Source organism: Dermacentor variabilis, chromosome 1, assembly GCF_050947875.1.
Source record: "Dermacentor variabilis isolate Ectoservices chromosome 1, ASM5094787v1, whole genome shotgun sequence".
In the NCBI taxonomy this organism is placed as follows: domain Eukaryota; kingdom Metazoa; phylum Arthropoda; class Arachnida; order Ixodida; family Ixodidae; genus Dermacentor; species Dermacentor variabilis.
In genome coordinates this window covers 273,910,706-273,925,929 of record NC_134568.1, presented here as the reverse complement: position 1 = coordinate 273,925,929, position 15,224 = coordinate 273,910,706, and the positions used below count along the sequence as shown (strand labels likewise).

Sequence of the window (15,224 nt, the reverse complement as noted above, 5' to 3'; positions counted from 1 at the left end):
GTGAAGGCATATAAAGCGTAATAAACAAAGCCACAAGAATGTCTGAATCCACAAGTATGCAGATCAGACAAATCCATGTACTTCCCATCATTCCCATGGTGGGTCAACGACTGCAGCGCCAGAGTTCCCTCTAGTATATTGTAGGAAACTCTACCGGTGCTACGGGTAGTAGAACGCAGAGCCAACTTGCCACGCCGGAATGGAAAACACAGACGAACACAGGGTGGCTAGCGTCGCTGTCCGCACTGCTATGTTTAGCGAGCGCACTTTGATTTTTAGGAGGTGCCTGCTTTTCGCATCACATATATTGAACAATATTTTTATGGAAGGATAAAAAATTAAATTATGGGGTTTTACGTGCCAAAACCACTTTCTGATTATGAGGCACGCCGTAGTGGAGGACTCCAGAAATTTTGACCACCTGGGGTTCTTTAACGTGCACCTAAATCTAAGTACACGGGTGTTTTCGCCCCCATCGAAATGCGGCCGCCGTGGCCGGGATTCGATCCCGCAACCTCGTGCTCAGCAACCTAACACCATAGCCACTGAGCAACCAGGGCGGGTTTATGGAAGGAGAGTTAATTATAATAGCTATGGAGCATAATAAGAAGTTACATTCTTGTACTTGTACAAAAACCATACACCACTAAATGTGCAAACACCGCTGAATGACACTGGTATTAATGAACATTGAAGCGCAACAAGATCTGCCTCGTGGCTGCAGCCAAATTGTGGAGCTCATAACAATGATAAATTTTATACAGTAATCAAAAACTCAAGATGATGAAGAGGGAGTTCCAGGAAAATTTGGAAAGGTGAAACAGCAGCAATAATTAATCTATATGGCCAGTGCATTCATTACAAAATGAGCAAAGGTTAAAGATCGAGAAGCCAGACCGTTAACAGTAAAAATTGAGAGATGGGATTAGGAGGGCAGATAATCCGAAGCAGTTGGAGCAGCAGTTGGGCAGAAAAAAGCCCAAAGCAGAAACGAATGTTTGTCACAGACGACAATTATGGTAGAACATACAGAACATGTCCAATCGTAGATGACGAGGCAAGTCGCTACATGTTCATAGTATTGGATCTTGCTGTTGAGTGTGGGAGTTGGCCGACGTTGAGGAGGATTTTGAGATGAAAACTGGAGGTTAATTTACGTTATTTACAGTAAAAACATGAAGTAATTAACAGTCATAAAGTCATTTATGGCTGGCAGCAAATCAGATGCTGTGGCCCATGGCAAGAAGCCCAAAAGAGATGAATGGATGAATGAATGCTTTTCTCTGCTCCCTGTCTCTGGCTTTTAACCCCTTCGGTGTCTCGGGGTCACGTTATATCAGGCCAACCGTCCAGCCCGCTCAGGTGTTGACATTTTCGGCCAATGGTAGGCGCCCGTGCAAGTGCAGTCACATTAGGCTCAGGGAGTCGCTCCAAGTGTTCCACTGTTCGAGGGATGACTTGCCCCCGGTATTGCCTCCAGGTCTGCAACTGCCGTCATAATCTGCAGATGGTGTGGCTTCGAGGGCTTCACAGTGGCTTACAGCCGGCATTGCCTTGGTGTTGCATCCCCGTCTGAAAGCGCTCAGCTGGAGGAGACGGGTTGTTTTCGAACAAGCTTTCCAAGCTACAAAGCAGCTTTGCTCGGGACCAGGATCAACTACCTGGAACCGTGCAGGCTCCCGTTACCCTTTCGGGAAGAGTCAAGCAGTGGGTCAATAGCGCCATGTGCAGCGCACGAGGTGGGGGTCGCCCATTTGTCTTACAGGTCCGGGAACGTGTTAGACACGCTTCTGCGCACCTTAATTGGGTGCAATGGCGATTCAATGTGGTCTGGTGAACTCGAAGGATGTCAGGAAAAGGGAATGTATCTAACAATAGGTACCCACACAAGGCAAGCTTGACAATTCTTGGAAGACTCCATTATTTCTCCTCTGAAAGTATTACTCCTCAAAATTACTATATATAAAGGTTTTTCCAATACCTCCAACTTTTGACAGACAATTTAAGTTACTAATGTTTTTGAGACCACGTTAAAACTACCGACTTATTGGCAAATCCCTGATGTGGGTGTAGTAACAAGCGCTACATTTACACGAACACGACAATGCCATGGAGAGTCGGCTTCGAGCTGAAATGCAATTATTGGGTTCATGTAAATGCTATCTATCCAGGTCAAGAAAGTGTTGGGGCAGCTTGCGTTGACCTGGCTCGCTCGGCCCAATTGTAGAAATGCATGTGAACATGTTTGCATTAACCTGGGTCGTCCTGTCTTGACCCGCTGGAGTTCAAGTTCACATAAATTAAGCTAAGGAAATCAGCCATTTGGTCAGAAGATTCCAGCAGGTGCCACATTTTCTGAGCCCATCATCAGGAAAGCAGCTTGAAAAGTGGAGGTGTGCATTCAGGGTGAATAATAGGACAACTGCAACAAAATTTTGGACCGCACGAGAAAGCCTATTTTAGGATACTGCAGATATAGAGGAGCCTCCATGCAAAAGATTGGTGAGCGGCAGGTCTAGTAGGCCATAGTAGCACTGCAAATCTGAGCTGTTCTGGCAATATCCTGCAGCTGTGCTGTCTACTGCATGCAGGTGTCGCACATAGCAACAGTGGTGCCGCTTTCATGGCATGCATGGAAAATTATCCACATGGGTCGCACTTTATTCCTTTCAAAGTCGTGGGTATTGATGAATATTAGCATAAGTCATCATCTGTTGTTAACTGCAGTGCAGCTATCATGTCGTGGCACGTGCCGTGAAACTTTTACTTGCAGCTGCATACCTGCAAAACAATTTTTTGTTCATAAGGGTTTCCCCATGTTCTATAACAGTTCCTTTAGCTGGTGTCCAGTGAAACTTGTGCCACATTGTGCTCTGAATCAAGAAAAAGAGAAAAATAAGAACATGGTAAGAATAGAACTACTGCCAGAAATTAGTATTCAACTATGCAGCTGTAGAAAAGATTTCTGGCTCCTTAACAAGGGCCCCGTATTTGAATGCGAAAATATTTGTGCAGATCACCATTATATATATTTAGTATAACTAATGCCATCAGCATGGTATAGTGCGTGATGCCCAATTTATTCTGAGCACAAACTTGCACACACAGAAAACCAAATGTTACAACACAATTCCTCTAATCATTTCGGTAAACCTGGTCTGTGAAGACACAGTCTGTGATGGTGTTGCCCCATTTTCATATTCATACACTTTGGCTGCTAGCAGTAAGAGCAAGCACGACCACAAATCTGGTATTTAGATTGCCCATACACAGCCTTCTCTGCACTTCTTTTGCGTGTACAGTTCTCAGCGAGTGAATTGCAATACTCAGACAGTATGGTGGCCAGTGCTTTTTTTCCGCCACTTGTGAGTGCTGAGGGGGCCGAATGCAGTTAGGATACATCAAAAAGATTATCGCTTTCATGCGACACAAAAATCGCAAATCTCAGCGTCACCAGCGCCAACCAGTGGTGCAAAAAAGTGTCAGCCGCCATGTTGTCCAAGTATCACGTTTCAATCGCTGAGCACTGTACACACATACATTTCCTCTAGGCTGCCGAGAGCACCTACCAATACATATTCAGCAACTTAAGCCACATATGCACATGCAGTGCATAAGAGCAGCGCAATGAAATGAAAAATGGAAATCGGCAGTAGGGGAATAATGCTTTTCGAGCTAAGGTGCATCATAGTCTTCTTATAGTACAACACCCAAAATTTACAGCAGTTAACCTAAAAAATTGAACTTCAATTTCAAGCTGAGCTACACCTTTGGACAACAAAAACAGTAGTGGTGTGCTAAAAGTAATTTTTGAGACTGAACCGAATATGAATCGAATACCAAATATTTTTTACATGAGAAAACGTTTTCACAATGTGTATAAACAATATTCATATCTTAGGATTCACAACATTAGCAAGCTTCTGTCATAACACTGCACGTTATGAAGCATTGTTTATTAAAGGGCCCCTCACCAGGTTTGGCCATTTAAACTGACAAGCTATGTAGCTTAGTGCTACAATTCAGGTGGATGACACTTCCTTTTTATGTACTTTCCTCCACCTTGCAGGCTTCTGCAGAACTGATTTGCCATATTCAGTGTCCCAGTGCCTCGAATTGTTAATTAATTTGCCCTCGCTCTGCTATCTGCTAGCCTCCTGGTTAGCTCACATGGCAGAACGACCGCCCCAGAAAGGCGTTGGTGCCAGGTTTGAATCCTGAACCAGGATGAATTTTTCAGGATGAATTTTTCTTTAACTGTAAAGCTTCCTTTCTGAGAAACCTGCATGGGTTTCCTATGTAGGTTTGGGTTACAATTTAAGTGGATGACAATTTTTCCCTTTGATGTACTTTCCACCACCTTTCGGGCTTCCGCAGAACTGGTTTGCTTTAAGCATACAAGTGCAGTGCACACTTCACATGCTGATGATCGTGTCTGCAAAGTATTACGTGCAGTCAGCCCACAAAAATGGCCGACATTTCAAACCAAATGCCATGTGTCCTTCCTCTCGAGCAAGTGCGGCTTCCAGCCAGAAGTTGAGGTAACATGCACAAACACTGCGATGTAAAACGCAGTCCTAGCAACCTCATTCACCATGACTGATTACTTTGGTAAATCGTCCAATATGGAACACACAGTACCATCACCAGTAATGCGCCATCCAGCGAAAAAGGAAGAAAAAAGAAAAAGAAGCGGGGCTCCTCAGGTCAACTCGACGTGGTCCATCGCTTGCAGATGCTACTCAAAGTAGGAAAGAGTGCCTCTGTTGGGCAGCTGCACTCGCCTCCTGGCGGTATGAGGGCATTCAATTTATTTATCTCCTCCAATAATAGACCGCCTAGAAAAATTATATTGGTGAAACGATCAGCTTTAGCACTTCCAGTGCATAACTAACATTTGCAATGGCACCTGGTGAGGGGCCCTATAGAAGGCCAAATGGAGCATTCGGAAGAAATAGGGAGTTTGTTCACACTTATTCTATCTCCTCTAATAATAGACCGCCAAGAAAAATTATATCGGTGAAACAATCAGTTTTAGCACTTCCAGTGCATAACTAACATTTGCAATGGCACCTGGTGAGGGGCCCTATAGAAGGCCAAATGGAGCATTCGGAAGAAATAGGGAGTTTATTCGCACACCCAGAATTTTTGTGGAGAGAGTGAACGATAGCGATTTAGAAAGGAAAAGTCTGGCTCCTTGAGCAATGTATAGCATGTTCCACTGCATAACTTCTTGTGTTTTATATCTACTATGTCTGCCGGGATGGCCAAATTAATTCGAAGGCCGAATTGAATAAGGCATTATTCAACTAACTATTCATAATTTTCAAATATTTACACATCCCTAAAGAGCAGCGTTACAAGTTGGCAAAAATATATTTCAAAATTTGGAGAAAAGTGCCTTACATTTATGCGACTATATGCGTATGTACAAAAGCTATGGCATAAGACTATATAACACGAACTGCAATGGGGACTTTAGATCATTGGCTCCCTCAAGTCTTTAATACCTACCGATATCTGGGTATGTAGCCACTTTTATGCTTCACTCCCAATGTAATGTGGTTGCCATGGTCAGGTGTTGAAACTACAACAGCAAGGAAGACTAATTGGAAAGTCAGTGCAGTGGGCAAGCCAACTGCCATGACCTTCTGTACTTGCAAGCATAATATTACCGTTTGCAATCACAGACAATGCCGATAAGAGAGTAAACAGGCGATAGTACACAGAAATGGGGCCACAGATAGGACAGCATATAAAACTCACAAAATGACAAGTAGTTGTAGGTTAAGCCGGCAGACTTACCCCCATATTCTTAAACGATCCTTAACTTGGTCAACCTCCACTCCACAGAGTCAAGCACAGTGCCACCCATCTCAAGAATTGCTGTGAAGTGTCAATGAAGTGCAGCGACCACTTTTATCAAGTGGAGGGATTCCCATCTACTTTCTTGAGTTGAGGTGGAGTGTTTGTGGAGTTCTAGGACATTCTAGAATATGGGGGTTAGAATGGGATGTCCATTGCTCTTGCCAGTCTTACTGGGGAAGTGCAGTACTTCAGCTGGTTATGGTTATTTACGGTGGTTATAATGGGAAGAATACCTCCTAAAACCTGTAGAACTAGCCCCCACCGGCTATTTGCAATAAGAGTACTGCAGCATAAAAATAATTCAAACTATCACAAATCTAAACCTTATGCAGAGCAAACTAAAGCACAGGCAAGAAGCCACGTGGTGCCTCAGCTGCCCTCAGCTGTTACAACTAATGCATCTAATATGTGAATGATACAGATCTTGCCAACTAAACTTAATCATTTGAATTACTTCATTCTAAACTATAGCACTTTCAGAGCTCAATTTTCACACTGAAAAGATATGCCAGCTAACAGTTCTTTCTGGAACATGGATGCAGAAACTGCCGATTTATTGCATCCAGATATAATTATTTTCATTTTCCATCTCTAACCATTGATGGAGGAGACAGTGAAAAAATATGGTTAACATTTGACGAGGTTCCTACCCCATGTACATGTATAGCAGGCAGTGGCAAGAGACTTGAATGTGAATTGAAGGTGGATCGCATCCTGCCCCTCTGTGTGCAGCCTACAGCATGCTTTAGATTCCTGGCTGTGCACCCAGGCTATGAGAAAACAGCATTTTTTAGGGCAGGTTCTAGTCTGGCAAACATATCGACACATGACCATTTAGCATTTTCTTTGCTTCGAGTGACTTTTCCTTGCTTGGCCCCAAGTAATATATTTTTATATGCATAGCTCGACAATGAATGATGTCAGAAAACAGATGTTAGCATGTGGACATTTTTGCTCACAGCTTTTTTTATTACTCAATAAAAAAATTCGGCACGAAAACATTGTTTTTTTTTTGTTCCCAACATCACAGGCACCAGGATCCCATTCTTGGTTTGCAACAACCAGGTATACTGTAGATAGTAAAAATAATGCCCTCCCTTGTAACAAGTAAAAAAAAAAAAAAACTGCACAAAATTAAAAAAAAAATCCCCACACTCGCTTGCCCAATAAATTGGCACCAGTATAGTGGGTGCCCAGTTCTCCAAATAATACTATGAAAAAACAGTTTGTTTACAAAAATGACTGTGCCCTTAAAAGGCATGTGAACTGCACCATCTCTCTAGTCTTAAAGGAATGTCCTTCCGAGGATCCATATAAACAGATCACATTCTGATAGGCACTTCTGAAAAGGTCCTAAGCAGAAGGATTCTTCTTCATCAAGACAATGTCAGAATCCACCATTTCCTTGACTAGCTCCTGCAACATAAAAAAAATATAGCAATGATTTGTAAGCATATTAATTGCATTGCTCCTTTCACACTGGAATCTGCAATTTCCCAGCTATGCAGCACATACACACAAATGAGTTAATTTGGTCAACTGCTGAAAGCAATCCAATAACCCCTTCAGTCATGGCATACACGTTCGTGGATGAGACTTGTTTTTGCCATTTCTGTGCAGTGGTTATAAGGAATAAACAATGAACATTAAGCTTTAAGTAAATTGAACATTCTACTTTCATAAAGTACACCCATTTCACTTCAGAGTGAAATTTATTGCTTTGGACTACCACTTTGGTGAAGGCACTACAGTGTGACAGGACATTTGAAGTGGGGCGTTTCGGTAATAATTGTGAAAGATATTTTTTTCCTTGTTGCAATGCTTGCACCTAGTAATTAACCTGTGCATGTAATTAGCGTGGGTGATTCAATATATTTAATGAAGAAATGTTGCACGACTGACTGTAGAATAAATGAATACTTAAAGGGACACTCAAGCGAAACAAATCAGTTTAGACTAATGAAGCATTGTTTGAGAACCCTGCAGGCAGTCATTTAAAAAAAATAGTTCGATTATTAGATGAGAAAATAAAGGTCCAAGTATCAGTATTTGAATTTCGCATCGAAACCCAAGCGCCGGTACGTCAGCGTGAGGTCAGGGATTCCAAAGTATGTTTTCGCATTTGGGCAGTGTTGGCTAAATAAAGGTTCCCGAAACTTGCCATGTTTAATATTTGGTTCCTTTCGAACACAATGTAGTCAATCTGTACCGCTATATATAATTAGCAGGCCCTAGAAGGTGCCATCAAAATCCAAGACATCACAGCCCCCAGGTGCGGGAATTTAAGTAGGCGTCGCCACCCGTATTTCGTTCTTGCGCTTTTTATGGCTTACCAAACGTCTTATCTTTGTAAGAGTGTTGTTTTTGGTGTTGTAGAACAGTAATTTACTGATGCAGAATAAATAATTTTCCCCTTTAGTGTCCCTTTAATTACTATGTAATTATTTAGGGTCACTAAAATGCACAGAGTCATTCTCATCCCACCTTGACTTGCTTTCTATGGTGTCTCTAGCACCTTGGCATAAAATTATGTAAATTTCACACACTGATCGACTGTCAAATGTAATTCATGACTGAAGGAGATAACGTATGCTTTACCAAGAAGAGTGATATGCTTACCATTCTTCTTGTGTTTTATCCCACAAAGCAGAGATAGCCAGATGTGGAGCACTTACTCTGCCGTAGAAATTCTACAGAAAGTTTACTCAAATGTTCTTGCAATGTTCAAGCATAAATGCTTGTATTTCCAGAGCAATCAAAGACTGTAGTCTTAGAATAAGCCGCAGATCGGAAACGCCCAAGTATGGACATGCATTTACTCATTTATTAGTCCAACATAATTGGTTTCAAACTTTTGAAGTTGTCCTTAGATAAATACTTCAAACCAACACAGATGCTGCATTTGCAAAGTAGGGAAGGGAATGTGACAAATAAAACAACACAGAAAAAATTTATCTCTCAATGTATTTTTTCTTTCTGGCAGTACTCAAGTTTGTCGGGAATCGAAGTGAATGAAGAAGTTGGACAGTTTAAAGTGGAGAAAAAAGCAGCAGCATTGTCTATGCTGTAAATTTACACTAGAAGCATCAAAAACAACAACGACAACAATCCATTATGCTTAACACCAACCATGTTAAAACAAATGCACTCGGAGCTGGAATTCATTCACATTATAAAACACCAACACTTGACTTGCTCACTGAATAAAGGAAATTTCTTGTTCCATGTGACAATGTGGTCGTACATCAGTGTTACGGTTGCACATCACCAGTTTATAAAGAATAGAGCTAGCAGAGCTTTTAGCGGAAGTGTAAATTCTGAAAGCCAATAGATCAGTAGATTGAAATATTACTTGGTTGGAACTTTTATTTGAGCAAATAAAGTTGGTGGGAATATAAATTTAAATACACTGGCATATATGTAGCAATGGTTCTTCAAATTCAAGAGTGAGATGAAATGGCTAATGGTCTGTACAAGTGCAGTAACCTATGCCTTGACTGTATATTTCTGTACAACTATTTAGTAAATGTAGTACAGGCGCTCACGTCCAACCGTAATGCATAAGCAAAATGGAGAGTATGTATTTTTTCTTTCTCTTTTGCCAGTACACTTGTCAGCAACAACTCCAGTGGAAAATCTCACACTGTCAAGTCTGTCTCTAGCAAAGAATGTCTGTGCATCCGGTATCTTCACAACAACCAAAAACTGCAGCATGCTTCGTTTAGGATCAAGTTATAATGGGCCGAAACGGCTGAGTCCATTACGGGCAAGGTTTGCTGCCACCAGGCATGGCTTGGGTGGGCCAGCGCATGGCACTTTCGGGCTCGGGCCTAGCCTGGGCCAGAGAAAAAGGCCCATGCAGTGCTGTGCTATTCACAACTGAAAACTTGCACTAGTGCATCAATAATTCTAGGCTATGCATTAATTTTTCTGTGCTTAAAGGGGCCCTGAAACACTTTTCTAACTAATCACAAACGGCCTCACTATTAAAGTATGTCGTCCCACAAATCTCATGTTGCAAAAGTTTTTCAAATCCTTCAAATATAAGTGGAGCTATTGTACAGTACCCGGCTTTCTGTCTCTTATCGTCTCTGCCACCGCACTGGAAGCTACGCCTTTGAGAAGCCAAGAGGGCAACGCCCCGGCTAAGGGTCGAGTGTCCCAGTGGCAAAAGGGCTTGTCACGGCACCTCATGGCGGCTGCGGTAGACTATGCTACGCAGCATGCAGCTGCCATCTCCACGGCCACCCACAGCAGACGCAGCCACGCACAGTGCAAAGATGAAATGATTTTCTGTTTTTTTGAGATCGCAGACATATTTCATTAACAAAAAAATGGCGTTTATTTATTACTGAGAATGTTCTCACGATCACAAGATCAGCCAGTAAAGTTGGTCGGCCAACTGCTTTCGATAGGCTTTCGATGACAATGTGGATGCAAGAGCAAGCATCTGTTCACGATTTTGACAAGAGATTATGAGTTCCCTGCTGCATGCAGAGCAATAATATTTGGCTCACATGTTCTCAGGAGGCTAATTAACAGATTGGCAACTTTTTTTTTTTTTTTACTGTGTTAAAAAAAAGCGTTTCAGGGCCCCTTTAAATCAGAATTTTTAGGTATTAAACACAGTATAGCGAAAATGATGTGTTGGGCATTACAGGGTTAAGTTGACGGTAGACAAACTGTTATAGCTAGGGGTGTGCGAATACCAAATAGTAGATTTCAAATCGAATATAAAAAAATTTAATGCAAACACTTATGCTTACATATTTTGTGCAAAGAAACACGGTACTGCACAAGCTCAAGAGCCTACTCACATTACGAACCAAGAATGTAGCTACCATATTTATTCAAATCTAGGCCGATAGTTTTCTTCAAATACATAATCATATGCCGAACTCTAGGGTCAGCTTAGATTCGAGGATTAAAAAAAAACACGCCAGGTTGAAATTTAAAACGAAAAATATGGTGCATAGCTAGAGTCATCAAGAAAAGGCAGTATCGCAGCTGCTATTAGCCGTGCCAATAGCCAACTGAATTCCACGAGCAACGTCGCTATTGACCTGTGTCATATCGGCGTGCGGCGTGGCATTATAATGACGCCAAACAGGCGATGCCACCATAGTGCCGCTTTCAAACGAAAAGTTGTGCTAGCCACAGAGCCATCGTCAAACGTTCAAGCCGAGCGGGACTTCAGCGTCGATGAGAAAAACGTATGTCGTTGGAGGGGGGGCAATGGGAGACGCTTTGTACATGTGCCGCAACGAGGACATAACAGGGATAAGGAAAATAAGCACACAAAAACAGAGAGGTGCTGTTCACTGAGATCGTGCCGCACTATCTGTGCATGCATGGGCATGCGGGCACGAGCTTGTGCGCCTCTGCAAGCGTGCTTGTGGTCTGGGCAAGCAGCGATAACGTAGAGTGAGCTAGGCATGTTCATATTAAATAAATGCCGTTTTCATTTTATGAATGCCGTTGTTTTTTTTTTTTTCGGCTTACATTCGAGGTAAGATTTTATTTCTTCTGGCTTCAGACATTCGGGAGTCTGCTTAAAATCAGGGCCGGCCTCATCACCATCAGCCTATTTTATGTCACTGCAGGATGAAGGCCTCTCCCTGCAATCTCCAATTACCCCTGTCTTGCGCCAACCAATTCCAACTAGCACTCACGAATTTCCTAATTTCATCGCAACACCTAGTTTTCTGCCTTCCTATATTGCGCTTCCCTTCTCTTGGTATCCATTCTGTTGCCCTAATGGTCCGACGGTTATCTAGCCTGCGCAATACATGACCTGCCAGCGCCATTTTTTTCTCTTAATGTTAATTAGAATATCGGATATACCCGTTTGCTCTCTGATCCAAACCGCTCTCATTCCGTCTCTCAAGGTTATGCCTAGCATTCTTCGTTCCATCGCTCTTTGTGTGGTCCTTAACTTGTTCTCAAGCTTCTTTGTCAGTCTCCAAGTCTCTGCCCCACATGTCAGCATCAGTAAAATGCACCGATTATAAGCCTTCCTTTTCAATGATAATGGCAAGCTTCCAGTCAGGAACCGACAATGTCTGCCGTATGCGATCCAGCCCATTTTTATTATTCTATGAATTTCCTTCTCATGATCAGGGTTCCCTGTGATTAACTGACCTAGGTAAACATACTCCTTCACAGACTAAAGAGCCTGACTGGCGATCCTGAACACTTGTTCCTTTGCCCAGTTATTCATCATTATCTTTGTCTTCTGCATATTAATCTTCCACCCCACTCTTACACTCTCTCTGTTAAGGTCCTCAATCATTTGTTGTAACTCGTCTGCAGGGTTGCTGAACAGAACAATGTCATCAGCAAACCAAAGGTTGCTGAGGTATTCGCCGTCGATCCTTACTCCTAAGCCTTCCCAGTTTAACAGCTTGAATATTTCTGCCAGGCACGCAGTGAATAGTATTGGAGAGATTGCGTCTCCTTGTCTGACCCTTTTCTTTATAGGTATCTTCCTACTTTTCTTGTGGAGAATTAAGGTGGCTGTGGAATCTCTGTAGATATTTTCCGGTATATTTACGTAAGCAGTCTGTATTCGATTATGTAATGCCTGTATGACTGCTGGTATCTACTGAATCAAATGCCTTTTCGTAATCTATGAAAGCCATATAGAGAGGCTGATTGTACTCTGCGGATTTCTCGATTACCTGATTGATGACATATATGTGATCCACTGTAGGGTATCCCTTCCTGAAACCTGCCTGTTCCCTTGGCTGACTGAAGTCCAGTGTTGCCCTTATTCTATTGGAGATTATCTTGGTGAATATGTTATATAATACTGGGAGTAAGCTAATGGGCCCATAGTTTTTCAATTCTTTAACGTCTCCCTTTTTTGTGGATTAGTATAAGGTTTCCTTTCTTCCAGTTTTCTGGGACCCTTGCAGTCGATAGACACTTTGTATAGAGAGTCGCCAGTTTTCTAGGCATTATGTCTCCTCCATCTTTGATTAAATCGACTGCTATTCAATCTTCTCCTGCTGCTCTTCCCCGTTTCATGTCTTGCAAGGTCCTTCTAACCTCATCGCTAGTTATAGGAGGAGCTTGTGTGCCCTGTTCATTACTGTTTCGAATAGACTTATCCCGAGTCATCTGGGTACTGTACAGGTCAGTATAGAATTCTTACGTTGCTTTTACTATACCTTTGAGATTGCTGATGATATTACCTTGCTGATTTTTGCAGTACATACATCTTGGTTTGTCTTATGTCAAGTTTCCTTCTCAATGATTTCAGGCATCCATTTCTTATGGCTGCTTCAGTCCTTCTCCCATTAAAATTTTGAATATCAATTATTTTCGACTTGTTGATCAGTTTTGACAGCTCAGCGAATTCTATCTTATCTCTTGAGTTGGACACTTTCATTCTTTGTGGTTTCTTTATTAGGTCCCTTGTTACTTGGGAGAGCTTGCCTACTGGTTGCCTTGGTGCCTTGCCTCCCACTTCAATTGCTGCCTCTGAAGCCAGCCTCGTTACGCTTTCATTCATTACCTTTATGTCATCATCATCATCTCTCTGTTCTAAGGCTGCATGTTCGTTTTCAAGCACCAGCCTGAATTCGTCTGCTTTTACCTTTACTGCCTCTAGGTTGATCTGTTTTTTCTTAACCAATTTTACTCTTTCTCTCTTCAAATTGAGGTGAATCCTGGGTCTCACTAACCTATGATCACTGCACTTTACCCTACCTATTCCTTTTACATCCTGCACTATGCTGGGATCAGCAGAAAGTATGAAATCAATTTTGCTTATTTTACCATTAGTGCTTTTCCAGGTCCACTTTCTGTAGCTACGCTTCTTGAAAAAGGTGTTCACTATTCTTATCTTATTCCATTCTGCAAATTCTACCAGCATCTCCCCTCTAGTGTTCCTAGAATCGACACCGTAGTTGCCAATTGTTTGTTCACTAGCCTGCTTTCTTTCCCATGTTTGCACTGAAGCTGCCCATTACTGCAGTATACTGAGTTTGCACTATTCTCATCGCTAATTCAATATCTTCATAAAGCTGATCTACTTCCTCATAATCGTGACTGGATGTAGGAGTGTAGGCTTGTACTACGTTTAATTTATACCTCTTATTAAGTTTGATTACGACTGCTGCTACCCTCTCATTAATGCTGTAGAATTCATCAATGTTGCCCGCTAAGTCCTTGAGATTAGGAATCCCACCCCGTATTGCTTCTTATCTGGGAGACCTCTATAGCAGAGGACATGGCCATTATTCAGCAATGTATAAGCCTCACCAGTTTTAATCTCACTAAGGCCAATAATATCTTAAACAATGTCCGATAGTTCCTGAAAGAGTCCTGCCAAGCTAGCCTCACTCGACACACTTAAGTTAGCCTCACTCGACAGTGAGGGTCAGTTAGATTCGCGTAAATATGGTAGGTATCAGTAACTTAGGTACCTAGGAATCCAGATGTATATAATAAACTCTACTCCTATTAAAGAAAACATCAAATTAGTATTCCAGCACTGAGAACTCAGTACATATATGAAGGTCTGGAAAATATTTTTTATTGATAGAATTTCAATCAAATAGCATTAAGCGCCTTTTTACCTGAAGAAATAGCGAAGTTGTCATAAACACCACTGTCAGTTTAATATTAGGACATACTGTGCTTAATGGCAATTTTCTATTGCTTCGAAAATTTTGCTTTCCAATTTTCCAGGAAACAGGACGGTTTTTCCAACTTTATGGCAGGTGGGTTCTGTGGGTTATCGTCTAGTTAAGGCCGATTTGTGCAATGGACAAAAACGGGGAATGTGCATCATGTCAATTGGCACTGCTTCATGCGGTCATTGGCGCCGCACGTGTCAGTTGCGGTCGGCACTGACGGTAAAGAATATTTAAATCGGGAGGTCCATGGCAAGTTCACCGATGTGATAATGGGCCATAAACCGTCGCAGAAAGCGTGTCGCTAATATGTTCCTACGGGTTGCGCATTAGTGATCGGTTGCGAGATCATGCGTACAGGTTAGATTAATGGCAGCTGAAGTGGCGCTCGGGTTTGCAGGCCGGCAACTACCATGAGCCTGCGTGCTAAGTTTGTGTGCTCGCAGGTGGGCAGAGAGCTCCAAACTGTGCAAATCTATGAGCATGAAAACTGAACACGCGTATACGGTATGATCAATGTGCCTTCCGATGGTTAATTGGCTCAATCTTTGCACATGCATCCATGCGTTTCATATGCACTGCTTTTGTCGTTCTTTCTGTCCGTGTAGTGATGAGATTGCGCGCCACGGCAACACTACCCATATCAAGGCATCGAACACGGCCCAGTCATTCACCCCAAAAATAACTCCTTAAACCATACCCACTTAAACAGTA

The 15,224-nt window shown here is 42.2% G+C and overlaps 1 protein-coding gene across 3 annotated transcripts in view; it reads right to left on the bottom strand.

Annotated features, from left to right (window-relative positions):
• Positions 1-6,802: 6,802 nt before the first annotated feature.
• The window catches only part of Gmd (GDP-mannose 4,6 dehydratase), a 33,178-nt gene continuing 24,756 nt past the window's right edge, over positions 6,803-15,224 (bottom strand). For all 3 annotated transcript variants that reach the window (XM_075675992.1, XM_075675998.1, XM_075676005.1), the window contains exon 11: positions 6,803-7,284. In XM_075675992.1, coding sequence (XP_075532107.1) covers positions 7,222-7,284 — 63 coding nt within the window. In that variant the 3' untranslated portion in view covers positions 6,803-7,221. The remainder of the gene's footprint in view (positions 7,285-15,224) is intronic.